The 27,336-nt window shown below is 46.1% G+C and overlaps 1 protein-coding gene across 1 annotated transcript in view; it reads right to left on the bottom strand.

The window, feature by feature from the left end:
• Positions 1-2,940: 2,940 nt before the first annotated feature.
• DCC (DCC netrin 1 receptor) overlaps positions 2,941-27,336 on the bottom strand; it is a 587,525-nt gene continuing 563,129 nt past the window's right edge. The window contains exons 27-29 of the mRNA XM_063320711.1: positions 20,522-20,734; positions 6,157-6,299; positions 2,941-3,756 (exon numbers count right to left, since the gene is read on the bottom strand). Of these exons, the coding sequence (XP_063176781.1) occupies positions 3,667-3,756; positions 6,157-6,299; positions 20,522-20,734 (446 nt within the window). The 3' untranslated portion in view covers positions 2,941-3,666. The remainder of the gene's footprint in view (positions 3,757-6,156; positions 6,300-20,521; positions 20,735-27,336) is intronic.

The raw sequence follows: 27,336 nt of genomic DNA, 5'->3' as shown, positions 1-27,336 counted from the left end.
TAATCCTGCTTGGAGCTACATGAACGTCTTTGTGCTTCTCCTGTTTCTGGCTGCTTCTTAGTTGGGCATCACCAGTTCCCAAACGTGAGGGTGCCAGACCAGTAGAGGGGATGTCACAGAATCATAGAATTGTCTAGGCTGGAAGGGATCTCCAAGATCACCGAGTCCAACCATCAACCCAACACTGCCAAAACCACCACTAACCCACGTCCCATGCGACGGTCCTCGCTCCCTGAGAAGTGACACCACAAACCCTACTGGCAAAATTTTGGCAGGATCGATGCCCAGCCCTAAATCGGGACATTATCAAGATCATGCGCAAGAACAAGAAGCAGATTAACCTCCCTCTTCCAAGAATTAATTAGCTTCGCAAAGGGACTGAACCTCTTCGCCAGTCGTGAACATCTACGCAGTCCACAAGGGAGCCCTCAGCCTTTTGAACCATGGGTATTGCCCCATTTTTAGGTCTTAACAGAGAAAAAGGGGGGAAAAAAAGAAAGGGAAAAATACATCTTTTTTTTTGGCTGCTGGATTTTTTCCCCATCTGTTGAAGGCAGCCCTCTCATATTGATTAGCTAATGATCTTCCACAGTAACATGGAGCTTCACAAGCCCGTCACGCAATGACAGGTTTCTCACGCCATTTTTCTGGGAGTGCCCACGGCCGAGATAGCCACGGGCTATAAATATTCTGGCAGTTGAGGAAATTTGTCAAAAATCCAAAGAAACTCTCAGCCAAGCTCACCGCAAATAAACAGAGCATCAGCAAAATCTGACGTGGAAGATTTCTGCTAAAGCACTCGTTTGAGTTTTGCAAGTTCCGTCGTTCACACATACGGTGAAATTTGAAAAGAAATGCCTGCTTACTAATTAGTTGGGAGTCATAATCATACTAAAATCGTCCTCAAACGAAGGTTGGGAATGTCTCCAAGGCTCCTTAGGGCAATGACACCCAAATTCAGTGTCATGTAGAACATGGGAGGTGAAGGGAAGTTGAAAAAAAAAACCACCCAACCCCAAAACTCAGCGCTTATATGGAATAATTTAGTTTTACTGACAAATCCTGAGCTTAAATTCAAGCAGAAATTTCTTACTCATTTGTTAAAAAAAGGGGGTGGGGGAGCGGCCGTGTCTTGCTTGGGCTGAGCCAAAGAGTTGTTCCTTCCCATGGAGAGGAGGACGCGGTTCCAGGTGTGGGACCTTGGCCTCGGTCTGCAAGTGGGACTGACTTCAATGGGGCTGAGCCTGGGAATGAGAAATGCTTCAAAAGGCGGAAGAAAGGGCCAGATCAATCTGCGGACTTCCAAGGGTTTAAATCGAAGCGAGATGCCTGAACAGAACCCAGCGGCTGAGCGATACCGAAGCGCCCGGACGCTACAACTCCGGTGCCCAAACCAACCCAAAAACCAACTCGCAAACCTTTTTGCGGCTCGTCTGCTTTGAGGCCATCTGGGATTGTTAGACACTCGCTCCTGGATTAGTGTGCCGGGATTAAAAAGGGGCAGCGCTGCTCTTGAAAGTCCCGGGGGCAGTTTCTATTGCCGGCTATCCCGCTGCAAATCCAGGGTAAGGCGTATTCCATAAACGATACGTGAGAGACGGCTTTGGCCTTGTGCTCCTATTCCAACAACGTCAACCTCTGCAAATACAGACGGGGAGCTATTCAAAAGCCGCGTCGAGCCTTCATTTGTCGACTTAAAGCGGAGGCAGTGATTTTACAGGGCCTAACAGCTGAGCTGGGTTTCCATCAGGAAAAATTTGTGCATTTTATTTGAAGTGGAGCTTTGCGGTTACAAATCTTTCAGAACGGGAAAGCTCAGCCTCCCATGCAGGCAAGATTTCCTCCCTCTCAAGAAATATTTCATTAAAATCTGCGTAAATTGAATAACAAGGCATTTTTAAAGGAGCACTTTCCCAAACACACTAGAGTTCCTAATGAAGCATTTGAATTCCTCCTTGACATCTGATTTCCCTTCCAGCACGGGGGGGCCGTAGAAAATAATCTGAATTATTACTTCTGTTGCAGTGCCATTTTACTCAAAATATTTTATTCGGAGATTCACATATAATTACCCACCTAATAAAAGGAGCTATTAGGTTGTAAAGATCCTATCCTTTCCATGCTCTTTTAAAATTATGACCCACTCAAGCTTGAAATCAAAAGCAGAGCTGAATGGAATAATTCATCTGAAACTCTCTTATTGGGTTTTGCAGCCTCCTAACTGATAAATATGCAAATTAGTTCCCTTTTGGTGATTCAGCTGCATAAACAGGGATTAACGCTGAATGCGGCTTAAAATTTCGCAATAAAATGTATGCACACAAAAATTTAGTCAATTCAACCCGTTACGGTTGTCAATAAACACCGTAACGCGCGGCGACAGCCCTAGGACAAGGCGAGGGAATCCCTGAAGACGGTTCGCCGTGTCCCCCTTGCTCTCCGCTCCTTGCTCGCTGTTGCCGTGGAGCACTGCCCACCTCAACCAGGAATTAGCACGGAAAGCCCTCCTAATTAATTTAGCGGTTATTCACTCTGGGCTTCCTCCCCCAGGCTGGCGTCCTGCCCGCGGGAAGCGCCCGGCGCCCGCCAACCCCTCCTCATCCTCTGCCCATCCTCATCCCAGGCGGAGGGGTCCTCGGAGCGGAGCCATGCCGGGGTGGGACGGAGGGTGGACGGGGAAACTTCAGCTCCGTTTTTCTCTCCTCTCCGGCTCGCGGTGGTCCCCAATGTCACCACAGGGCGGTCCGGCACAAAGGCCACCCGTGTTTTATTACGAGCTTAAGCAGGAACTGGCTGCGTGTCAGAGAAGATTGCATATCACGTCCTCTTTTTGCAAGCGTACACTGGCTGGCTGGCAGCAGGCCACCAATGCAGACTTTTTCGGGTTTTTTTCTCTTTTTTTCTTTTTTTTTTTTCTTTTTTTTTTTTACATTCCTGGTTCTCTGTTCGCCATACATAAAACATGAACTACGGGAGGATTTACAAACGCTCGCTGAAATGGCTGAATTTTCGCAGCAACTCGCTAATCCCCACCGCTCGGGCGAGATGAGCGGCGGGGAGACGACAAGAGAAATTAGTAATTTGTCTTTTTTCATTTTGTGCTGTTGGGAAAACTTCCAGATTTTTTCGGCGTGGTGGTGTGATTATTTGCTATGGGTGTTTCTGTCGTCAGTAATTACGTATTTAAAAAAAAACCAAAAAACCAACAAACCCAAAGGAGCGGCCTACGACACTGTCTCATTAACGGCATGGTCTGTGTTTAAAAAACAGACTTGCATGAGGTAAGACTAGATCTATACAAAGAGCTACAAACCTCTACGGAGTAAAACATGAGTTAGTCATGACAACTTGAGCTCTACGAAGACTAGTAGATCAAAACGAGCAATCTGGTGGCATCAGCTACGACACCGCGGTGATGACGTCATCCGCCTTGCCACGCTTCCATCACTTTAGATGCCAGCTCTACAGTTCTCGAACATTTCCATCGATATTCTCTCCTTTTTCTTCATTTTATCATTCTTTTTAGGACTTTGCAGGAATCCTCCTTGCGCTGAAGGAGTGGTACCGGGAACAAGATGATTTTATGGGGTGGTGTACGTGGGTGGTTGGCGTGAAATCCTGGTATGCTGCAATGCTCCGGGATAATTATCGCTTCATCAAGAGCTGTTAGAAGGCTGAGCCTGTGATAGCATTGAGTTGCTTCATTAGCCCCTCCAAACTGGCCATCTGTTCGCTCAGATCATCCTGCTCATAAACCTGCGAGCGAACAAACACAGAGAGATCAGTGGGCAGTGGGATGGCAACCGAACGCCTCCGGCACAGAGCCCGGGACATGGCCCGTGGCAGGGACATCCCGCGGGCCCCCACCGGGACGCCTTCCCTGCATGGTCCTCAGGGACCCGGAGCCTTCAAGGATGGGCTGATGCTTACAGGCTGGGTAGCAAAGACTCCCTGGGCTCAACACGTGAGCTGGAAACCAGGGGTGACCATGCTAGACCAATATTAAATGTTAACAACCCTTCCCTGAGTCCCCATCTCTCCCTCCCTTACGTCGCCTGTGTTGGGGGGACTGGGAAAACATTTTTTAGCATCCAACAGAGACATCAAATGCTCATCTAAACACACCCCTCTCCCCTAGGGCAGGCTGCAGCAGTTCCTTCAGCAATTAGCTGAACTTCTCAGCCTTTTCTGGTGGTTGGGAATTTCCACCATCACCTTTAGTGACTGGGGAGACCTTAGAGCCCCTTCCAGTCCCTCAAGGGGCTCCAGGAAAGCTGGGGAGGGACTCTGGAGCAGGGAGGGGAGCCATGGGGCGAGGGGGAACGGTTTTAAACTGGAAGAGGTGGGATTTAGATGAGATATGAGGAAGAAATTCTGTGCTGTGAGGGTGGTGAGCCCCTGGCCCAGGTTGCCCAGAGAAGCTGTGGCTGCCCCATCCCTGGAGGGTTCAAGGCCAGGTTGGCCGGGGCTTGGAGCAACCTGGTGTGGTGGGAGGTGTCCCTGCCCGGGGCAGGGGGTGGCACTGGATGGGCTTTCAAGTCCTTTCCAACTCTAACCATTCTGTGATTTTATGATTCTCTGACTGGGAACAGTTTTCAGAGGCACCTAACTGGGCTAGAAGAAAGTAATCCTTTGGGGTATGGTCAACTGTGAATCTGCGGCAAAACCTAAAACTACCAACACTGCACTTATTGTTGGGAACCATGACCTCAAAAATTACCAAGGCAAGAGCAAGAGGAAGAATCCTCTGCTTTCAGACACTGAGAGGGAGCTTAAACATTAGTTATTTACAGAATCATAGCATTGTCTATATTGGAAGGTACCTTTAAGATCATCGAGTCCAACCATCGACCTAACGCTGTCAAAACCATCACTAACCCATGTCCCTCAGCACCACGTCTACCCATCTTGGGTTTTACCCAGTAAAAGATCTGAAAGTGCTGTATAAGCCCTGCAGTCCCCGAGGTGGGATGGAACGGGCAGCTTAAAAGAACACCCACGGAGTCAGGCTTAAAAAAAATTCCCCAAATTTTATCCTTTCTCCCCAAATTCTGACCACCCGATGAGCTTACTGCCTGCACTGGTGTTGCCTGTAACTGCCCTCACGCTTGTGGAGCTGGAGCAGTGTCGCTCCCGGGAGCTAAATTGTGCCGCTCTGACAAAATAAGGTACTGAGAGCTGAGATGACACTATGTGTTATCAAACGTCCTGTGTTTAATTACTCCTGATGCCAGCAAGTTCACCACAGAGGGCATTTTCCTTCCCGTTCCCCTTCCAGTAGGAGATTCCACGTCTCTTACATCCTCCCGCGTCCCCTTTTCCCAGCAAAATGTGAGAATCCTTCCGCGAAGTGTATTTTTATGCTGTTGGTATGGACGACACGCAGGAATCGAACGCTGTTGCCCTGCATTCATCAGGCAGCAGACCCAAACCCTCCATGCCCACGGCGAAAGCAAACCTTTCGTCTTTCCCTTTAGCCAGGTGGAATACGTGAAAGGGTTCACAAACAAGATGCTGGGACAAATCACCACTATTTTTGCCTCGCAAAAAATTCTCTTGCGCGAGTAGATGAAAAAAGAGGAGATATACGACACGTATTTAATATATGTCTTTTTTCCCTTATTCCTTTTCTTTTGCACTGTTTCATCTTCTGGATCATGTTGAGACCTTTCTCTAAGAGAGTCTTAATAAGAGTGAAAAGGTTATTCTAATTTCCCCACCTTTTCACTTATCTACTTCTTCAATGTTATTTTCCTCGCCATTATCTGGTATTACTACATACTCATTTTTCCTGCCAAAATTATTTTCTTCCCTTATCGCTCCTCTCACCCCCTCTTGCTCTTCTCCCGCTATCTCAGGGCGCTCGGGAGAGGCTGTGCGAGTTGTCCCGTGGATAATATTAACGGGAGAATTGAAGCACTCGCTTCTCCCCTGTATCACGCACGCCAAAGTCCATTAAAGTCAACAGCCAAGTTTTACCGGCTGCCAGAACTTTTTACCAGCTTTCTAACAACTGTCAGCTGCAGCCTAATACCTTCGGTAAGGAGGGATGGATCGTTATCTAAAAAAAAATTAATGTGTAGATTGGGGATTAGAGACTAGAACTCGGTGGCAATGCGGTTTGCGAGAAGGTTGGCTCGGAAAGAGGGTTCTTACGTTGGTGGAGTCCTCCGTCTGCTTGTGGCCCTCTTCTGCGACCTCCGGGGCCGTGGGGACGGAGACGGGCAGCAGAGGTGACCTGGCTTTCCCCGCCAAGCCAAGGGATGCTGTTTTAACCTGAGCCTTGGGGAGGTTAGGCCCTGGAAAGAGAAATAAAAGGCACATTGAGGCAGGAAAACGGGGATTGCAGTGACATTTTGGGATCACAGGCAAAATGCAGCTGGTTTTACCATTGCTGGTCACGTTTTTAGGTGTAAACGTACGGTCCCCTTCCCAGACAGACACTGCATCTTCCTGGAGGAGCATCGGAACCAACACAAACCCTTTCTAAAAACTCTTCAACTACATTCCATGGGCGCCGCTCCCGAAAGACGACTCACAGCCGCAGCAGGTTTGCAATTTTCCACTGACATCACTTTTTGACGGAGCACGCTCTTTGGCAAAACCAAACGTTTTCACACGAGAACTCGAATCTTCCTGGGAAAAACACCTACAAACCAGGTGCTCCGGGAGATAATGGAAACCTGGGCTCCACGGCCCCCGCCTGGTGGGGAACTGTCACTTTGACGTTGTTTCCGAGGGAGAACGCGAGACCGAAGAGCAGAGAGCAGTGGCCAGGCTGGAGGAATGGCAGTTCATTTTCACGGTTCTCCTCCTCTTTTTTTTTCCCAGCTCCCTCAAACTGACAGCAGCCCTCCAAGCGGGTCACTGAACAAGCTCAAATAAATACTCCAAAAAAGAAAAAGTTCTTTGTGAGTTTTTATCCCAGCTTGGAAGGAGGGGGGGGGGAAAAAAAATCAAAATAATTTTATTTTGTTGACGGAAAGGGACTCCTCTTTTTAAGCAGCTCTGCTGAAAAGTCCTCCTGCCCACCCCCTGGAGCCCCACTACTGCTGCTCCGCACCAGAGGCGTCAGCCGCAGCCCTTCAAAGATGCATCAACTGAGACGTCTCGGCTCTCCTCCAGAGGAAATGAAGACTTCTTTGTCTCTTTTAATGATTTAAAACATCAAAGACTAAAACCTTTGTCCTGGGCGATCTGCCTCCGCTCAGCACAAGGTGCTGGAGACACAAGGGCTGTCAGCTGAAAGAGGGGCACACAAAACATTGATTTTAAGCGCGCTGGGAGAGTTTTAAAAGCCACCCTGAGATCACGTATCTCATGCATCACAGATTCAAGGCCAAAAACGGGGACATTTCAAGCTTGCTTGCTGCCAGCCTAATCCTGCTCCCTCTGAAGCCGCGGCTTAAACGTCCCTATGACCCGCGTAAGGCCAAAGCCATCCCACCGAGTGGCTCTGGCACTTCTTTCAGTCACTTAGGTCCCCACAATTTATTCTTCCCGCTTTCCCTCTATCGACATTAAACCACTTAGACGCCTACTTGTGTCCTAAGGCAAGTTTCACGGTCAGGTCTTTAAATATGCAGCCTCCAGGGTGATGCTTGCTTGGCCGGGGGCATCACGTACCAGGGACCGCCAGATCCCCCCCAGCTAACGGCAGATCGCCTCTGGCACGGGGGATGGCTTTGGTCACTTTGGGCATGTTTCCATCTCCCATGGGACTTGGGCGTAATTTTTATTCTGCTCGTTTGACTCCCGCTGAAATCAAGGAGACGAATCATAAATAAATAGGTTTTTTTCTACATATTTCCTCCACTATGACCTTCAGCAAGTTCCCTGCCTTTTTTTCTATTAAGAAAACGTGTACCGTAATAATGATAGTAACAACAGCCATCGCTTTAGTAGCCAGTCATGCTTTTAGAGGTATTAAAAGGCATCAGCCTCAAGTAAGTCAAGTAGGCTATTGGCCACTGAATCAGAATTGGACCAGAAAAATAGGTCTTGAGACACTCCAGCCATAAAACGTGCACAGAGGAAGGGGTGTCCCAAGGACGAGCCATGGGACAGGTTTGTATGAGGATGATCGTGGCTCTGGAGAAGAGACGCAGGGACCAGGAGCAGGGGAGATGTCTCCGTTCACATGGGACGCACTCCAAAATCCACGTCTCGGCTCAGACACTCACCCGGTTTCCACGCAAAAGCAAACCATTTTTTAATGAATCTTAAGTTTAAACACCTGTTTGTTTTCTTCATCGCTGGATTCCCACCTGATTCCCTGTCTTTTCTTACGGATCATGAACATACCATGGAAGTGACGCTCCTGAGCCCGGAGCGGCACCTCCAGCGGAGGAAGGCAGGCAGCCGCAACAAGAGCTGCAGACTAATTTCCCGATATTTCAAAGAATGGTGTTAACATTTTTAATTAGTTTAAGGCAGAGAAAACCACAACGGAGCAGAAGAGAGAACAAAATGCCTCTCGAAAGCCAGGTGCCAACAGCCTGCTCATTAAAAGTTCCAGTGAAGAGCTGCAGGATGGGGCCAGGGAGGGAGAGACTCGCCAACACCCGTTCTGTAAGGCTGAGAATCGCGGATAACACCCGTTTAGCTGAAGCTACGAACGCGTGAAAGCTCAATACGAGCTAAAAAAGATCGCCACCAAGATACGCTCGCTCTTCCAGCTCCAGTTTAATAGCTAAAAGACTTCTTTAATAGCTGGGGCCTTCAAGCGCCCCTGTATCTCAGAGTAAGGGTAGAAGATACAGCTATCCCCAAAGATTCAATCTTCTGAGCGCTGCGCATTCAAATCAGGTTTTTAGAAAAAGGACAGGATTTTTTCACTTCCATTCCTTAATGAAAAAAAAAAAAAAAAAAAGCTTATTTCCAAAGAAGTAGGGGAGGAATACGCACAGGCTGACGCTCAGCACCCAGCGGTTACACGCTGAGAAATGCCTGACTCTAAAAAATAAAGGGAAGAAGGCAGCATCGGAGGCAAATTAACTCTCAGCTGTCTTGTACACAGGTTATAGCTTCTCGACATTTTCCTCCCCACTTGGAGAACACCCGCGGCGCTCAGCAAGGAAGGAAATTGCAGCTGTGGCCCCCGCAGCTGGCGCATTCCTTTTGTTCTAGTTTTATCCCATGGCTGTCCCAAGGAATCCAGACTGCGTCCTGGGATAGCGCCGTGACGGGAAGAATAAATAATAAGAATACATAATGAGATGCAGCCGCCGCAGAAAATTGCATCCATGCTGTTTATTGGTCACCTAATGGACCCAAAGAGGCTTTTTTTTTAATACAAGTGACTTCACGTTGCATCTTGTTTGATTTCCATGGGCTGGCGGAGAAGTAAACATTTGATGTGGCGGCGAGGAGCTCCTGTGAAATGCAGAGTAAGTTGCTACTGTAATCCTCAAAATCCCATGGTAAAAATCATGTTTCTCATACGTAACTCATTAATTGTAGTAATTGGACTTAAAGATCCCCTTTTCCGCACAAAGACAGACGTTCCCTCCTGGATACTGTTAATGAGAAGGCATAACGATGATTGGGAAGTTCAGTTTGTGCATCTTTTTGCCCTTTAGCTCACAGAAGCAACAGGCAAATCGTAATGCTGATAAGTAAAATGAAGCTGAGAAAAATCTGCCTTGCGCGTAGCCGCCTATTTCAAGTTCTTCTGTGAGTTTGACAGCAGTGATCGTTGTCCAAGGCAATGCCTGTGATACATAATTAGGACAAGAGGTGAGCCCTCTTCCCCCAAAGGACGTTAAAAAGACCAAGCAGGCCTCTCGAAGAGAACTCTGGACGCAGAAGGTTGACATGCTAAGCAAACTAACTTAGGCAAATGAGTAGCTAATTGAATTCAAATCGCTTTGGTTTCTAATGTTCTCCAACTCAGCGGGAGTCTCGCCCGTGAAAAAGAGGAAACCTTGGCTCTGACGCCACAAGAGGCAGAAGATGACAATACCGGTCAGGTGTAACTCCAAGCAACCCCAGCATGGATTCACTGTTTCCAAGTTTCACGTTCTCAGTAGGGTTATTAAACACTTCCTGGGCTCATTAGTTAGGCAATATATGGCTACCAGGCACAAATCCCAGCTACGGCCGCCTCTCCGAGGCCCACACCACCTGAACTCATCACGGTACCATCCCTGGTGTTTCGGGATCAGTGCGATCCCGTGTCAAGGCAAAAAGAAGCAGTTTTCTAACTCTAGAATATGCGCATTTGTGCGTATCAGGCCATGCCTCATCATGATGGACACCAAGTCAAACCAATAGAGCATCCATCCTCCTGGCAGCAATACTTTGGGAGAGCTACTTGGCATTATTTTATTTGGAGATACGTCAAATGGGACAGGAGGTGATGTACGCAGCCAGGTGAGAACAACTCAGCGCCTCTCTGCTGAGGAAAGGCTGAGAGCCCTGGGGCTGGTCAGCCTGGAGAAGAGCAGACTGAGAGGGGATCCCATCAATGCTCAGCAATAGCTAAAGGGCGGGTGGCAAGAGGATGGGGCCAGACTCTTCTCAGTGGTGCCCGGTGACAGGACAAGGGGCAACAGGCACAAACTGGAACACGGGAAATTCCATCTGAACACGAGGAACAACTTCTTTCCTTTGAGGGTGGCAGAGCCCTGGAAGAGGCTGCCCAGAGAGGCTGTGGAGTCTCCTTCTCTGGAGACATTCCAAACCCTCCTGGACGTGTTCCTGTGCAACCTGCTCTGGGTGACCCTGCTCTGGCAGGGGGTTGGACTGGATGATCTCCAGAGGTCCCTTCCAGCCCCTGCCAGTCTGGGATTCTGTGTAACTCATTTCAGGGAGAGGACTCAAGGCTCCTGCTGATGGTCACGTTGCAGGGTTTCCAGCGGCCGGTCCCCAGCTGCAAGGAGCACAGTGGCCTAGCCTGGAAACTCAGAAAGTGTTAAAAAAATGCTTATGTTCACGCTCAATGGATCTGGGCTCTGTGTCAGAGTTGAAGACCAAAAATTCTTGTGTGGTTCATGTGTTACAGGCATTCTGGGCGATGATGAAAAACAATGACCTGGGAAAAAAAGGGGGAAAATGGAGAAAATGGAGATGAATGCAAAAACTGAAAGGAGCTAATTTAAGGAGAGACAGCAAGAAATCATGCTCAATGGAGAATACTGGAGTAGAAGGTGGCTACCAGTGGAGTTCCACAAGATCTGGGCCATCTGGTCTAGACCGTGCTTTTGCCAAGAAAGGCTGGACCAGTTGATCCTTGAGGTCCCTTCCAACCTGGTATTCTGCGATTCTAAGATCTGTATCTAGGACCAGTTCTTAATATTTTGATACCTACAAAAGACGTATGAAATCTATTACTAGCAAAAGCTTGGAAATACAGCTGGAGCTGGAGTAACACAAAGGCAACTGCAGGGACCTTTCTGCTGCTCATGCAAACTTTCAGCCTTTCACAGCAAGGAGGCCAGACCGCGCATCACATCCCTTCAGCCGAATTTCACATCGCTTCAGCTGTTTAAAAGTCAGGGATGAGTCTCCGCTGGGTCTTTCATCTCCCTCAATCACCAATGGAAAGAAGCACCTTCCAAAGTCTGCGGAGAGGTTGGATGAATTGTCTTTCAGAAGATCCCCTCTCTCTCTCTCTCTCTCTCCTTTGGCTGCACAGTGAGCTTATGTGACTGGCACAGAGCAGACACCCATTCATCAGGAGTCTAAAATTAGCTAGGAATGAGTCATATCTCTGAGAAGGAACAGGAAGTTTTGCCATAAATTCTGCTGGGTCTAACAGAAGGAAATGAGGGAAGAGCAAAGCCTGGACGCTTCTGACTTCAAGCCTACAAGTGGGCACGTGCCTCAGAGAAGTCAACTACCACCTTCAAGTGTATGAGGGAAGCAATTTTTGGCAGAACCAAAGCAAATAGAAATGTTATTTTACAGAGCGTTGGGAAGATCCTATCTGGAAAGCTCAAAAAACGTGACGGAATCAGCTTTGCCTGCGAACTCTGCGCTTCTCAGAAGGATTGCAGTACTTGGGTTTCACTAGGGGGTAATGCAAGATTGAAAGGCAGTGAGAGGCTTTCCATCAACCCCAGCGAGATGTGGATCAAGCTCGCAATGCCAAGGTGCTCCTCACAGAGATCACCAACAGCTGGGCTTAGGAAGGACGTATCTGGGCTCAAACACCAGATAGTCACCAGAGTTAGAGACAGGACATCTAGCATTTTTTAAAATGTATCTTCCTAATATTCTGCTCTCCATAAAACACACACAACCATCATCAAACACGAGGTGCGACAGCAGACAGGACACCGGAGAAACTCCGAAAAGAGGACTGTGCATGAAGATGCATTGTGTTGTATACGGGCTGCTGGTCCCCGTTGTCAACCCGCAGCCATTTGAGTCTGTTGATTCCAGAGTTGGACAAAATGTTCAACGTTTCATTAATCTGAAGCTGATTTTTTTCGTTGTTGGTTTAGCATTTTCAACAAAAGCCAAGAGTATTTTGGATCGGGCAAGGCGTTCATAGACACGTCTCATAAAGCCGATCCGAAAACTTAAATAGAAAATTGCCAAACTGGGGAGACAGATATATTCTTATACCCAATAACCCATCAGACAGGGCATACATCAAAGACGGGAAGTTGAAGATCCACGGTTGAAAATCACCTGGTCTGAGGCGGCAGCTGAAAATTGATCAATCTACTGGGGTGCAAGCAAGCCTTTGCTTTCATAAGAAAGGAGGATTCTTGGAGGATGAAGAGGACCAAGGTGAATCCTGTATAATGAGGCTATACAAGTGAAAATTAGCTGCAGAAACCAGAAGGCAATGTCAGAAATGAGGATAACCTTTTCTGGCCTTGCCTCTCACGCCTTCTCCACAGTTTTTTCCAACCAACAGGACGCAAGACCAAAACGATCTGTGTCGTTAACCAGAGCTGCTCCTAGCCGTGCAGATCGGCAGGCAGGGAGGAACCCACAAGGATGCTCCCGCAGAGATTATGTCATAGCACACAGAACTGGAAGCAATCAATCCGGAAAATTAAAATTATTTAAGAATTTCCCGTGCCCCAGATACTTCTAACAGTAAAGAGACTGGCAGCCTGAACTTGAAGGGTGGGGAAGGAGGGCTGTATAGAAATGCAAAGCCAGATGTTTACTCTATCGAGTAATAAAAGCTGGTGGGGTCTGCCGCTTACCTTGCGATAGAAAGAGGTAATCTCATAAAAGCACAACAGAGAATCACAAAAGGATCAAATCCTTGGCACTTCCCCCAGTAAAACCAGTGTCAGTTTAAATGACTTGAAAGTCGAAGCATGGCAGATGAGAATAACACATAGAAGTGAGCTCACCTCCGTCTCCGTGGCAGGATGTTCCTCTGTAAGTAAGACGGTGCCTCCCAGGGGAACAAAATATGTAACTATATGAAAAATATTAGTTGAAGACTCAGCTGTTTTACTTTACAGGTGGGGAAAATATTTTTCACGGTGAAATTGAGTTTCTAAAAATGACTTTTGAAGCGATAATCAATGGAGGCTTGGCTCATTCCACAAGGGAAATTGTTCTATAAAGAGGCAAAGTTTAATTTAGAAGCATTTGATAGCAGGAGAAATAGAGTAAAAAGAGAAATAAAACACAAAAGAGAAAGAGGTCATTTAATCACTCTCCAGAATACGGTACCAAGCAAGGACTGAGACTGCCTGTCGGGGAGGCTTTTGAAATACCACCGAGGAACTTCACGCATTTTTACGTGCGACGGTTTCAAAATAGGCACAGGAACGGTGAGTTTGGAAAGGACGATTCGAGACAAAACCAACACAGCCTGCTCAAACACACGGCAACGCGAGAGAGATCCGTCCTCCGTCTTCTCAGCTGCTCTTCGTGTTTTTAACCTATTTGCTGGAAATACTACGTGGGATAAATAAGTGTTAGGGCAAAAGGGCCTCGTTGGCCGCAACTGTTCGATGACGACAAATACAGCCCCAAATGAACACGGAAAATTGTACACGCGGGGGAGAAAGTTTTGTTTCTCTGCTTATGAAACACAGGAAGACAGAATGGCCCACCGTTAAATCTTTCTCTGGATTTACAGTATAATTATTAGTATCTAATTTAACGATTGGACTGCTGCCTTGTATTGAAATACATCATTTACATCTGTCCCGGTTTGAGGTAAAACAGAACCAATTTTCTGGTTTGTAATTTTACTTTTTAGCTGGGCCTCTTCTGACTGACCAACGTCCGAAGTTAACAGCGTATTGTTCGCACGCTGCTCACTCTCAGAGTGGTAAGACCTGATTACACCAAGGAACGGTGCGCACGGAGGCTCTTGCTTAGCCTTACTGCGATAACAACCAAGGGCAGCGAACTTCGCTGATTTGCCCCGTTAGAGGGTGGGAAGCGGAGAAGCGCAGAGGGGTCCCACCTGCGGGGAGGAGCAGACGGGACGGGTGACCCCAAACTGACCAACAGGGTGTTCCATCCCATCGGCATCACGCTCAGTGTAAATGCTGAGGATCAAAGGGGCAAAGGGGGCCCTGGCTCGTTTTTTCTTCAATGGCCGACGTCTGAGGAGGACCCTGTCTGTTCATTTGCCTTTGATCCCGATCCGAGCACTCCTGACTCTAGTTCCGGAATTCAGCTCCTGTCTGTCGCTGACTCCAGTCTGGGACTTTCCCTGTGCCTGCTGGTGACGCCATCGTCATCCTGGGAGCTGGATACGGTTTTTGTATATATTGTATACTTTTTGTTTTCCTTTCATTTTTATTATTCTATTATTATTTACTATTTTCTTGTTTATTATTATTTTCATTAAAGTAGTTTAGTTCTTCTTCTAAACTCGTAAATCTCCTCCTCTCTTCCTCTCCTCTCTGAGGAGAGAGCGGGGGGAAGGCCATCTGTCGTTCTGCTTGGCCAATCCGGCCAAAACCACGACACGCCGAAGAGGAATCAGTTCATCCACCCAGACGAGCACCTAAATCCACGTTTCCCTTTACACCTTCCAGTTGTCCCGTGGATTTTAATTAGACAACTCCGGTGCCTCAAGTTACCGGCATGCTAATTAAACTTCACTGGACTGGGGCCAGGTTTCTGCAATAGAAAGAATTAAACCTTTCACGACACTTTGCGTGTCAACGCCTTTCCCGGTTGAGTGGCAGAAGTTTGCTTTCATAAAAAGAAAAATGTATTTTGAAATTGAAGCGGGGGGGGGGGGGGGGGATGAGGTAAAAGCTTATGAAATAAAAGAATAATTTTCATTTGAATCTGGGAATCAGATTTGAATCAGATTCATTTGAATGTGGGAATCATTTCTAGTGCAAAAAGCTACAATTTCGGAATAAAAGGTCGAAGAATGAATCATTCCCATGTTTTCAGTGAACTTACAGACCTTGCTTACTGTAGGCTATGATAAAGGGAAGTCCATCGTCTTATTTACACTCATCACTAAAATAAGAATAAAAAACCCTACGCCAGAAAGATTTTTATACCCTATTAACAAAAAAGTTCTTAGTTGCCTTCAAATTCAACGCCTGAGTTCAAATTAGAAGCAAGAGGTTTTCATTTGTGTTTTTTATCATGAACGGTAAACTTCCCCCCGCCTACCCCCCAAAAAAAAGAAAAAAAAAAAAAAGGAAAGGACCCAGAATTTGGTTATACAGCTAATTAATTAGAGCGAACTGACTGTCCAGAATAAATGCCCTCACAAATTCACTCCCCACTTTGCATGAGAGGGGATTACACACTCTAAAAAAAAAAAGGGACAAGCAACTGAACTTATAAATCCAGCACCAGAGGGTTCTAAGGTCGCGTCTCCAAAATTTGCCTAATTTGCAGCCAAAAGTTTTATTCTTGGGATTTCCCTCCCTAAACACTCCACCTGAGATGCGATGCTCAAGACACTGGCGTCGCAGTGATTCCGCCAATGCTCCTGGGAGGAGCAGTCTGTTTTCAGCACGATTGGAAATTCTTTCTATATTCCTCCTATATTCACTCTTCTAAGGATCACTGTAATTTCGACATCTACGGAGGCCCCAAACCTTCGCTGTTTGAGATTATTACAGCCCAGGATTCACCGCTTAATACCAATATACCCTTTTTTTCCTCTTGATTTCATCCCTTATTTATTTGACCGCCAGCTCATGGTTTTAACGCTGGCTTTGCAAACCTTCACTCTTATCTTGGTTTTCTGGGTCTTTTCTTACAATAGCTACAAAAAAACCATAAAAGCAGCACAAAAAAAACCCACCTCAGGGAGCTCATTTTCTTATCAGGCTTTCTTATCCCATCGGGTAATGAAAATAGTGCGTGGGTCAGCCTGGATGCGGGAAGGATTTTTACCGATGTCCAGGCAATATCCAGCTCCTGCTTTTTACACAGGGATGTTTACCGCCGGATTTCTTCACCTCGCTCTTCACTTTTACTCCCCAAACATTGAGAATATGAGGGTTTTATTTTCTTTTCCCCCCAAAAAGAGGCGAAGAAATAAATCTGGAGTGGTTTCTCTGCTGTGCAACCCTTCCCCTGCGCTCCCAGCCCTTTGCCGGTTTGGGGCATCGCCTACAGCTCAGCAGGAGGGAGGAAAATCAAGGTCAATTTTGCTGTACAATAAAGTCTTTTTTAGCCCTGGGGCATCCCTGAGTGATTCCAGGAAGCCCGAGAAGACGACCATTTGGATTTCCAACTGCATTTTTTTGGTGAGTTCGCGCTAGAAAAAAAAGCAGCGCTTTTACAGTCTCGCAAAAAGATACAGGAGCCCGAAAAGGGTGAAGTTTTAGAACTGTGACACAATACAAAACCCACCACTTCACAGGCGGTATTTTTTATCACCTCGCACTTGCTTCTGCAGAAGAAAAATGACCTCCTAATTCAGGTTCATTTAAAGTGCAGCTGATCATCAAGACCTAAAAGGAATTTTCATTTGAGAGGGTGTTAAAAAAAAAAAAAAAAAAAAAAAAAATCTATCCTGTCCATTTGGGGAATTTATGTCAGATCTATAATGCAATAAGCTCAACACTCCATCAAACATTTTCTATTTAACCTGAAAGGGGACTAAGTCAAATCACTTCTATGCCTATGTGTATGATTTGCAAAGAGGAGCAAGTGCAGCCGCGGTGGGGATTGGAAATACCGGGGAGTGAGTCTCACGCCTTCAGAATAAGTATTAGGAACCTCAAGTGCTCCATCAGAAAGCAGTGATGAAAAGGTGAGATCTCCTATAAAACATCAACGGGAAGGGCTTAAGGTGAAGGGTTCAGATTTACTGGGCTCCAGCAAAAAGAAAAAAGGGGAAAAAAAAAAAAGAAGAAAAATGGCAGATTTTAGCTCTGGCTTAGGCTGGTGTCATGACCCAAAACCAGGAGCACAGCCTTTAAAATATTTATTAATCTCCCCATGGCAAAATCCCCCACAACTGAATAATGATCTCTGTACGTCTTTTTTATGAACCATTTGATAGAGTTTAACCGCTAATTATAATGCCAGTACAGAGATATACTGAATAGATAAAATATTAGAGGAGACGCCTCCTTTCAGCATCGGGTCAATCAAAGCCAAGAAAAAGCCCTGGCCTCATCTGTTCTCTGGGCAAGATCCAAAAATTAATTCTGATACTAGTATCGCATGGGGCCCAGCGTTAGACGTGGGCTCCAGGACTATAATCTAAATATACAAACGTATCTGGAGCGTCAGCATGCGGTGGGCCGTGGGGCAGGCGGTGGGGTTGGCCGAGGACCAGAAGACACCGCTGCTCGGCATTTCCACCCAAGCTTCTTTATAAAAGGAGATGTAAAACTCGTCGGGATGGAGGGAGGAGGGTCTGCAAACCAGCAATGACGGGATTTCAAGGGAAATCACCACTGAACTTCAGGTTCCTGCTTTTTAAAGTCTTTGCTGGAAACCTCTGGCTCCATCTCTGCAGTTCTCCGCTGCTTTCTCCCCTTCGGAATTCTGCAGGATCCTTCCATTAGTCATGTATTGTCTGGAGGGATAAGACACCTGATTGACATGCTTTTAAAAAATAGGACAGCAAAGCCAAAAGCAGTTTAATTGGTTTAAGTGATGAGGAGTCCATTACCTATTGCCCTATTACTTTATTACATAGGACATGTAAAAATGTCTCAAGTCTAAGAAAAACGTAATGAAAAATTAATTAATTCTATCTATGCGGTTAAGCAAAGTAACAGTTATTATTCCAACGTGGCAATTTGCTAAGAGCCTTTTAAACCTGCGATGTCCCTAAGTGGGGTATAATTAGCAGATGTGGTGCACAAGGGAATTGTCTCAGGTGGCCTCCAAAGAGCTCAGCCACCCTTGCTCTGCCAGCTACTAGGGATGAGAGACTGCAGGGACACGGCAGTCCTCGTCTTTAGGAGGTTTTGTTCAAATAGAGAAATACATCACAAGCTTGGTAAAGTCACAGAAGTCTTCAAAATTTCCCTTTTGCGGGTATCTAGCTGTGGCTGAGATACCTTGCTCATGGGTAGTATTAAACTCTCAAAATTGCTGGTGAAATGAAGCGCTTTTTCTTGACTTCTCTTTTTCAATGCTTTCTCTCTCCCCATTTTAAGTGAAAAGACGACAAATCTGGGTTCCAGAGAGGAGTGGGATTCAGGAGTGGGTACTGAAAGAGCAACCCAGTTTTGAGGGACGATGGGCAGGATCAGGATCAGCTCTGCACACCCCACCGCCCGGTTAACATTCGACAAGGAATTGGTAAAGGAGACAACATCAGTCTGGCTACTGGCTCCGAGGACAAGCGCATTGAGAAAAGCAAGAGAAACAATGCGCGGAGAGAAATAAATAGCCCCCAACACCACAAACAAGCCGGAGGCAGATCAGAAATGACGTCAGACACAATTCTAAAAAGCAGACATTGTGGTTTCAGTATGCCAGTGAATACAAGAGTTTGAATGCCGTACAGAACCCAGCAACATGTTTTCGTCGATGTGACCGAGTCCAGAAAACCATTTTTTTTCATTGCTTTAGCATTTGCTCTATTTATCTCCATTGCTTTATGGCGGATCGTTGCCATAAACCTTCAGTTCTTAATTTTGCCCAGTAACAAAGTCCCGCACGTTGTTTGCAGGCAACATTGCGTCTGCTTACATCAGGTTACTCACCCCAAAAAAGGGCAATTTTATTTTTCGGGACGATGGGATGCTGTATCATTTAGTAACACGCCCCAACGTCCTCTCTTTTTACCTCGCCCCCCCCCCCCCCCATTATAACGGTTAAAATGTAAACTCTGATTGACTCAGAGAACAAACAGCCCTTTGGAGGTAACCAGGGTCACTCACTGGAGTAAGACACAAACTGCATCCTCACGAAGTAAAATGCAGCGCTACATAAAGATGAATGGACGCTGTTACGTATAACAAATAATTCCGCCGCGCGATTTGGCAAAAGCGGTTCTCCAACAAAGAAGGATTTATCTACTTCTGCCCGCTGTCAGAAACTGGATTACTTGCTGACGGAGAGCAGGTGCTTCCAGTGAAAACGCGGGGCTGTTTTGGTAGCCTGCTCGTTGCAAGCATCGACCTAACATATGCTGTATGGCAAGAAAGCTACGCTCGGAAAGCAGCATCGGAAGAGAAAAGAATAAAGCTGCAATCTCAAAGGTTGGCTGAGCCAAACTGGAGATTATCCAAGCTAAAGGAGTAAAGCAAACAGTTAAAATGAGGTACCAGGCTGCAAACTCTTGGGCTTTATCCCTGAATAGCTCTAGGAGTTAGGGTTACAAGGGAAATAGTGTTACTCAAATTACACCGGTTCACGTGAAGAGCAATTCTAGCGCTGGCCCGACTTCATGAACACAGCAGACAGCAGATCTATCATGCACGCGTGTTCCTTTGATCCAAGGGTGAAGTTTTAAAACAGCTCTCTAGAATCGGTGCTGCTCTGGAAACAAAGCCAGGGATGAGCTGGGAGACACCGTCCCCGCTTCGCTCTGCCGTGCCCCACGCTGCCATGCCATCAATGAACGTTTCACTGCCTTTGATCTGTGAAACGTCTCCGAAACCAGCCCCCAGCTTCATTCAACGGCGGCACCATTTTACGCCCTTTTTTTTTCATTTTTTTTTTAAATAGTCATTTTCTTTCTGTTCCTCACAGGCTCGCTATTTAATTTTGAAGTAGGCTGCACACAGGAGTGGATGGCAGTCGGTTCTTTCCCAGCATACATAAATAGTCCTTTCATTATCGAAAAGGCAAGCCTTGAAACACGAGGCAAGCATTTGGCACCGGTTCAACGTACTGTAGCATAACAGGAGACGGGAAACAAGACCAAGTGATTAATTTGGCATCTCATTTAATTCATTTTTATCACTGACTTGTTAACTCTGGTTTTAAGCTATTGCCTTGTCCTGATTTTTTTTTTTTTTTATTCCGGGTTGTCAGAATGAGATATTGGATTATAATCATAAAACGGCGAGCACTTATTGATATTTCTTCAAGGTACGGGACAGTCTCGCGCTCCCCGTTTTCTCACGAATGGAAAGGCAAGTGGTTGGGATGAGCGGTACCGGAGATCTCCCCCCCCCGCCGTCACTCTTACCTGTTTGAGACAGAAGCGGTGTGTAAGGGACTTTCGGTTCTATTGCACTCATGGGCGGAGGTAGCAAGGGGTTGGCAAAGCTGCGGAGAGGGTGCGTAGGGCGGACGCAGGCGGTGGGGATGGTTCTGCTGGGGGCATCCTCGGTGGTGGAGTGCTCAGGCTGCGTCTGCGGTAGCAAGGACGGCTGCTGCGGTGCGGGGCCTTCGTTTACAGCTGCGAGAGGAGAGTTAAAAAAGGAAAGAAAAACCCAAGCCGCTCTTATTGATGTATTTTTTATGTCCCGTTTCCTACTTTTATGGTGATTTTCGGCAGAAGGGACAGCATTAGCCTCCGCCCTCCAAGGCGGCGCAGGAAATGTGTAAACAGTTCCATCAAAAGTTACTGGCAGATGAATTAAAAACCAGATGTTCCTCAGAGTGTGCCATTTGGAGCTCAAAACATTTTCCTTTAAAAAAAAACAAAACAAAACAAAAAAAACCCCCAACAAAACCCCCAAGCATGATATTTTTATCTCCTCTCTACGTGCCTTTAAAGATTAAACCTTAATAAACACATACATCATGTGGAGATTGGAACAAGCTACAACTATGTTCAGCACGGTGATGCTGTTCCAGTCCTAGTGGAGAAAAGCTAAAGACAAAGAAAGGACTTAATTAATTTCCACATAACCAATCACCAATATTGTTTTTCCCCGAGACAGCTGTAACATTCCGTGTGCCAAAGCAGTAGGTTGCTGTTTTATTAGCCTATATTCAAAGTCAATTTTTCAGAGATTTAAACGTTTCACGTCAACCCTCTAACGCAAAAGACAGCTTCCCTATGTTCTGCAGTGGTTCTTGAAGGAAGCTTCCAGTATCAACCTCCACCCTGGACTTTCCGTGCCAGAAAACAGAAGTCAACGTAGTTTTAAGGAAAATAAAGGTTGAAACAAAGAGAAAAGCCCTTTATTTCTACAGCCTTCTAGAAACCCATGTCGTACCCAAACTATAAATGACAATATGATGACTGTACAGGAGTTTTCAGGATGGGTATGGTCCAGAGTGTAGACTAACTTCACCAGCATTCTGAATGCAGAAAAAGGTTCTCTTGAAACTTATAAATGCAAAATCTTCTACCCCTGTAGTCTAAAATCAGAGTTTCCTCTGTGCGGTGAAGAAGATGCTGCACAGGGAGAAGGACAGAAGACAGCGAGAGGCGGGATGTGCACTCGCGCATGCCGGCGGCATGGCCCAGATTTGTGGCACCGCTCTTCACCTAACACTGAGGCTCGGTCACATGGAGGAACTCGCTCCTGCTCTTTACACCGGGGAACCGTATTGTCCCACGTTATTCAGACTTTAAGGAGTTGAAGAAAATAAACAAAGACAGCAAGAAAGAATTCCAAAGAAAACAGATCATTTTGTTCCTGTAAGGGAACTGTCGTTGGAATAACGAAATCCTTACAACCTCTTCCTGACCACTATGCCTACCACGGCAAACCCAACTAGTTAAGAACTAATTACGAGGAGGACCGATAAGCGTAAGTCTGCCGTGGTGCTTTATGGATGGCATCAAGAAGTTCACTTCCCCATGCACACGGAAGAGCCTGCCGCTTCTGTTTTCTTCCTATTGCAGGATGAGAATAAAAGAATTGGACTGAAAACACCATCTCCTATCTTCTTTTCCAAATCCATGCGTGCCGTTGAGGTTTCCTCAGAGCTCAGGCTGGTGGCCTCTCCTGTCCCCTCTCCCAGTTCCTGCCCCATCGCCCCAAGGAGCAGCACTGGAGAATGTTCTCCGCATGGGGAGTGCCCACAAGGCCTGACACTATTTGCAAGCTGAAGAGTGGAAGGAAGCAAAACAGTTAGTGAAGAGGCCGATCACAGCAGGAACTTCTTTAATTTGAGCGTGTTGGTGGTGTCCAGTGTCCCCACAGTACCTACGCCAGCCAGGATGGCTCACAGCGCAACGGTTAGTCATGCAGCTCCTGGCAGGAAAGAGAAACCTAGGAAAAGCTCAACCTTTTACTGAAGAAAACAACCTTCCTGACACAGAGATATCAGAATTAGTTATTACACTGGGACCCAAAATGCTCCGGAGGATCTGGTTTCTTTCAAAGCTTGCTGCAACGACCAGAACTCACTGCGCGAATAGCATGCAATTACACAGCCAAGTCAAATCTCAAGGCATTTTATAATAATTAATGTCAAAGTATATAAGTAATTACAGCCTACTAAGCGGCAAAACAATTTTGAAAAATGGAAATGAGGACTTCTCGTTTCCACAGCCCCACTGCTTGTTCCTATGGCAATATCACAGATGGCCCTGGCAATATTGAAGACCGCGAGTAGAAATCCAACCACAGGATCAGAGCAAGGTCAAAATCATCTACAGTTTGTAAAAGTTTGCTCAACTGTGGCTCATCTTCCTTGTTTTCACCTTCAAGGCTCTTCGCGTTATCACGCCATTACTGATGGCTGCTTTTCTGTTTCCTTCCTTGCCCGGCAGACCCCTCTTTTTCCTTCTCTGAGGGCACCACCCTCCTTAAGGAGGCCAGAGATATTGAGATTATTTATAACAGGGTGGACTGGGAATTATAGTTTAGCTCATTCCACCCTTACTCACTCCTCACACATTCAAGAAGATGTCCCAGCGCGTTGCTGCTCTAGGCTACCATGGGCGTTGGGTTCTTCTTGCCCTTCACCTTGCCCAAGGAAGATGCAAAAACAGCGTGTGAGTCTCACAGAGGTACACACCTGAGGTTACAATGCCTTCTGGAGCAAATCCTTGGTGAGGCCTTTGCTTCAAGTCAAAATAAAGCCTTTTGCCTACGCTCGTAGCCTCAAAATGCCTTTCAACATGCCTGTCAAAGCCTCAACTTCCTGTGGAGCCCAACACGGCGTCCTCAAGGACGGTTCTTTTGGGATGCTCTTGCCCTGCTTGGAGAAACAATTAAACCCGACACCTACTCACCAGCAAATACCTTCTTGGTATTTTCAGCAGTGGTGTTCACAGATAACAAAGCTTTATCAACTTTATCAGCTAACATCAGCATAATGGTCACGGCATTAAAAGGCTATTAAATTACCGCTTTACCGTACGGGTATGTTTTATCTTACGGATTTAGTTGTAAAATCTGGAGACCTACATAGCCATCATTACATAGAAGATTTCAGGTTATCCTTCAGCTATTACTGAAAAGTGTGATGACTCTATTAAAATCAGAAGCTAGAGTTGGGATTTAAATATTGAAGGTAAGTGGCGTAATGAAGGTGCTTCATGCTTGAGAAGACTTCTTTTTTTCCTAAAATAAGATGTGCATGCTTGCAAACATAATGAGAACCATCAATTTGCAATTCAGTCAAGTCCCTGCAGGAAGCGAGGATGGATTGTTTATTTGAAGGATGGATGAAGATGAGCACATCGCTGCTGCTGCCTACATCGCCTACACCAATCCCCTGCCTAGCAGCCAGATATTTACACCTCAACAGCAGCGCCCAAGAATTCCGATTATTACTATTAATCCAATTTTTCCTTATTTGTTTTTTTTACAGAAAGTAAACACCCAATTGACCTTACTCCTTATTGACAATACCATGCCGCGTCCCACTTGCGATCTTCTGCTCTTGAGTTTAGTAAAACATTTTGCCAGAGTAAAGAAAATATTATGCTATACGTGAAGATCTATTCTACAGCCCAGTAAAACCAATTAGGGTCTCTCGATTGTTTTGGAGAAGCCTTGGATAAAGCCCTACTTACATTCATTTTATGTGTGAGGAACACTAAGAATGAGCTGGCTTTGAACTTCAATAGCCGTGGACACCGCTCACCAAGGAGACGAAAATATATGCGATACAAAGTCTTTTGATCTTCCCTTTGCTTTCACCTAATTGTCGGTTGGTACAACGCCGTTAACCAAGTTTAATGAATTTAGGTTTCTGAACCTATTTTTCACATTGTGTATCTTCTATTAAGAAGCAAGACTGGAAATAGCCCCCGCGTGGATTTGTGGCTGTTGGCTCCGCCACAGTCTGGGGTAATGAAAAATCAATACAGATTGAAACCCAAAGGCAATAACAATTCTGCGATGGTAGATGGGGACTTAAAATTGGACGTTATTCCCTACCTACTAATGACTTTCCCTGTATTTTTCAGCTTATTCAGGTTATATCATGTGAGCAAGACTATACACGTGTATAGTAACAAACCAGGGCCCCATTCCTGTCGGGGTCTCCGGATGTTATTGTAGCACAAGCAGTAATTTTTATTTTTTTTTAGTATGTTTATTATCAGGTTACTACTCTCGTGCAATTTTAGGGAAATCCCAAAGAATGCTTTTGAAAAATACTTTTAAAAAGTCGCTAACCTAAAGCTGAATCATGGGAACGCGACCGAACCATTTTAAAATCATATGTGGTTAAATCCAAAGAATTACCTACTGAAAATAAAAAAACCCACCCAAATCGCTTTGCTGATAATTCGGTTTCTAGAGGAAAACAAAGGAAATGAGGGGCCTGAAGCAGGACCTTACCCACAACCCCCTTACAGCGTTCATCCCTCTTCTCTGAGATGCTGCAACCCTTGCCGGACCCAAACCGGACTGTGGAGTAAAAATGACCATTTCCACTAAGTCCAGAACGCTAGAAGGGATTTAAGCTTCCCAGCTTAAATGCAGAAGGGATTTAAGCTTCCCAGGTGGACGGGCTCGCTGCAGAGCTGACTGTTCACAGCCAGAAAGCCGGCTCCAAGGGGAAACGTGCTCAGGAAATACCTGCTTTAGTGCATTTCACTTCAACAGATTCATGTAGGTAAAGTTATCCTCATTCCACGACACTTCTCTACAACTATCTAGAGCTATTAATAGAATTCTTGTTTTATTATTCTGGTTTACACAATTTTCCATCTTTCTTTTTAATACTAGAAAATAATGTATCTTTATTTTTAAAAAAAACCCTTATTTTCTGACCATCTCCAAGTTTTCATCATATGGATCATCAGGGCAATACACTGATGAATGGCTCCCTCTAAAAATGGCGCTGTTGGACCAGTTGTAATCTTTAGGGTTAGTCTCCTGTAAAAGTGCGGTCGGGATGGGACCAGAACACGAACGGTTTCTGCTGACCAGCATGCGGATGGGGCTGGGGCCACCCCAGTACCTCCTAAGTGGGAGACGGTTTCCTCCAGCTCTCTTCTTTCCCTACTGGAGACCGTGATGGCTCAGCATCTCCAACAGTTGTGGCAGAGGAGGAATAACAACATCTCCTTTCTTCTTTAATACATGGCAAATTAGAAATGTCACCATTTTCTCCTCCCTGTCTTGACAACGTTGTAAGCAGCGGGTGTGATGGAGCTCTGGAGGAGCCTGGAGGAGAAGGCAAGCCGCGGGAAGGATTGCTGACCAGACAAAAGTCACTTCATCATGGCTCAGAGATGTTTTCTGCCTGGAAAAACTGATATTTAGCCATTGCATTTTATGGCTGGTGGTGTCATCAGCAGCAATCAAACAGGCAAGACAGCTTATTATTCAAGCCCTGGCTGGGGCCTGACTCTTTTTTCCATTTTCTTTCATTTCCTCTTCAGCGGAACATTTGTCCTCAAGATAAGTTGCAGCACTCCAATCTTCGGGTCAATGAAAAAGGCCTTCAGAAACAGAAGAAGGTGTTTGAGCATCGTCTGTACGGCGGGATGCTGAGCAACACCCTCGCTAATGGCATGGCATATGATTTATTCAGGGATTGCTACGTCTTGATCAATGGGCTGCTCGGTCATGCAGTACCGCAGGTAGGCTGCGTCTCTGAGGAATTATTGCCGGGTATTTCTTCTTCAGACACAGCTCCGATTGGTCAAGAGTCAAGCAAATTTTTCACTGAGGGGCAAAACACACCAAAAAAGCTTTATGTAGCGTCTCCGTAGTCTCTTTAACTGCTACTTGCTCTCAACCGCGTGATCATATTAAGAAAATAGCCCCCAAAATAAATAAATTTGAAGAGTTAAGAGTAATTTTGTTGATATATCCCCGTTCTCTGCTGCGGTGCGGCAGCGGGAGGTGAGCCACAAACGAAGCAGCTGCTTTTCAGTCGGATGTGCTGGAGATGGACCGCTCTTCCAGCTGGGCTGACGGAGCCCAGCGCTGGCACTCGGCAGCAACAGCACCCGCGTGCTGAGAAAACCTTCTGGCATCATATTTGAACCATGATGTTATGTACAAAAGTCTACATCGACAGGCTGAGAGAGTTGGGGGTGTTCAGCCTGGAGAAAGGAAGGCTCCAGGGAGACCTTATGGTGGCTTTTCTGAACTTAACGGGGACTTCGAAGAAAGATGGGGACAGGCTTTAGCAGGGCCTGCTGTGACAGGACAAGGGGTGATGGCTTTAAACTGAAAGAGGGAAAATTCAGCCTAGATGTAAGGAAGATTTTTTTTACGCTGAGGGCGGTGAGACTCCGGCCCCAGTTGCCCAGGGAGGTGGGAGATGCCCCATCCCTGGAAACATTCCAGGTCAGGTTGGACGGGGCTTGGAGCAACTTGATCGAGTTGAAGATGTCCCTGCTCATGGCAGGGGGCTGGACTACACGGCCTTTAAAGGTCCCTTCCAACCCAAACCATTCTGTGATTCTATGATTTTATATCCCTTCACCCATCCTTAAAACAAGAAGTAATGAATGCGCCATTATATAAACCTAAATGCTCAGGGCCTTTATGAGCAAGCTGAAATGACGAAGGCTGAGAAAAGGCCTCAAATTTTTCTTCTTCCATCTCCGTGATCAGGCACAGGGTAGTGACTTTGGGTTTTATTCCCCAACATCTAATCTGAATCTACTTTGAAACTCCATCTACT

Source organism: Chroicocephalus ridibundus, chromosome Z, assembly GCF_963924245.1.
Source record: "Chroicocephalus ridibundus chromosome Z, bChrRid1.1, whole genome shotgun sequence".
Taxonomy (NCBI): domain Eukaryota; kingdom Metazoa; phylum Chordata; class Aves; order Charadriiformes; family Laridae; genus Chroicocephalus; species Chroicocephalus ridibundus.
The sequence above is the reverse complement of the archived record's forward strand: the minus strand, read 5'-3'. Positions and strand labels throughout refer to the sequence as shown.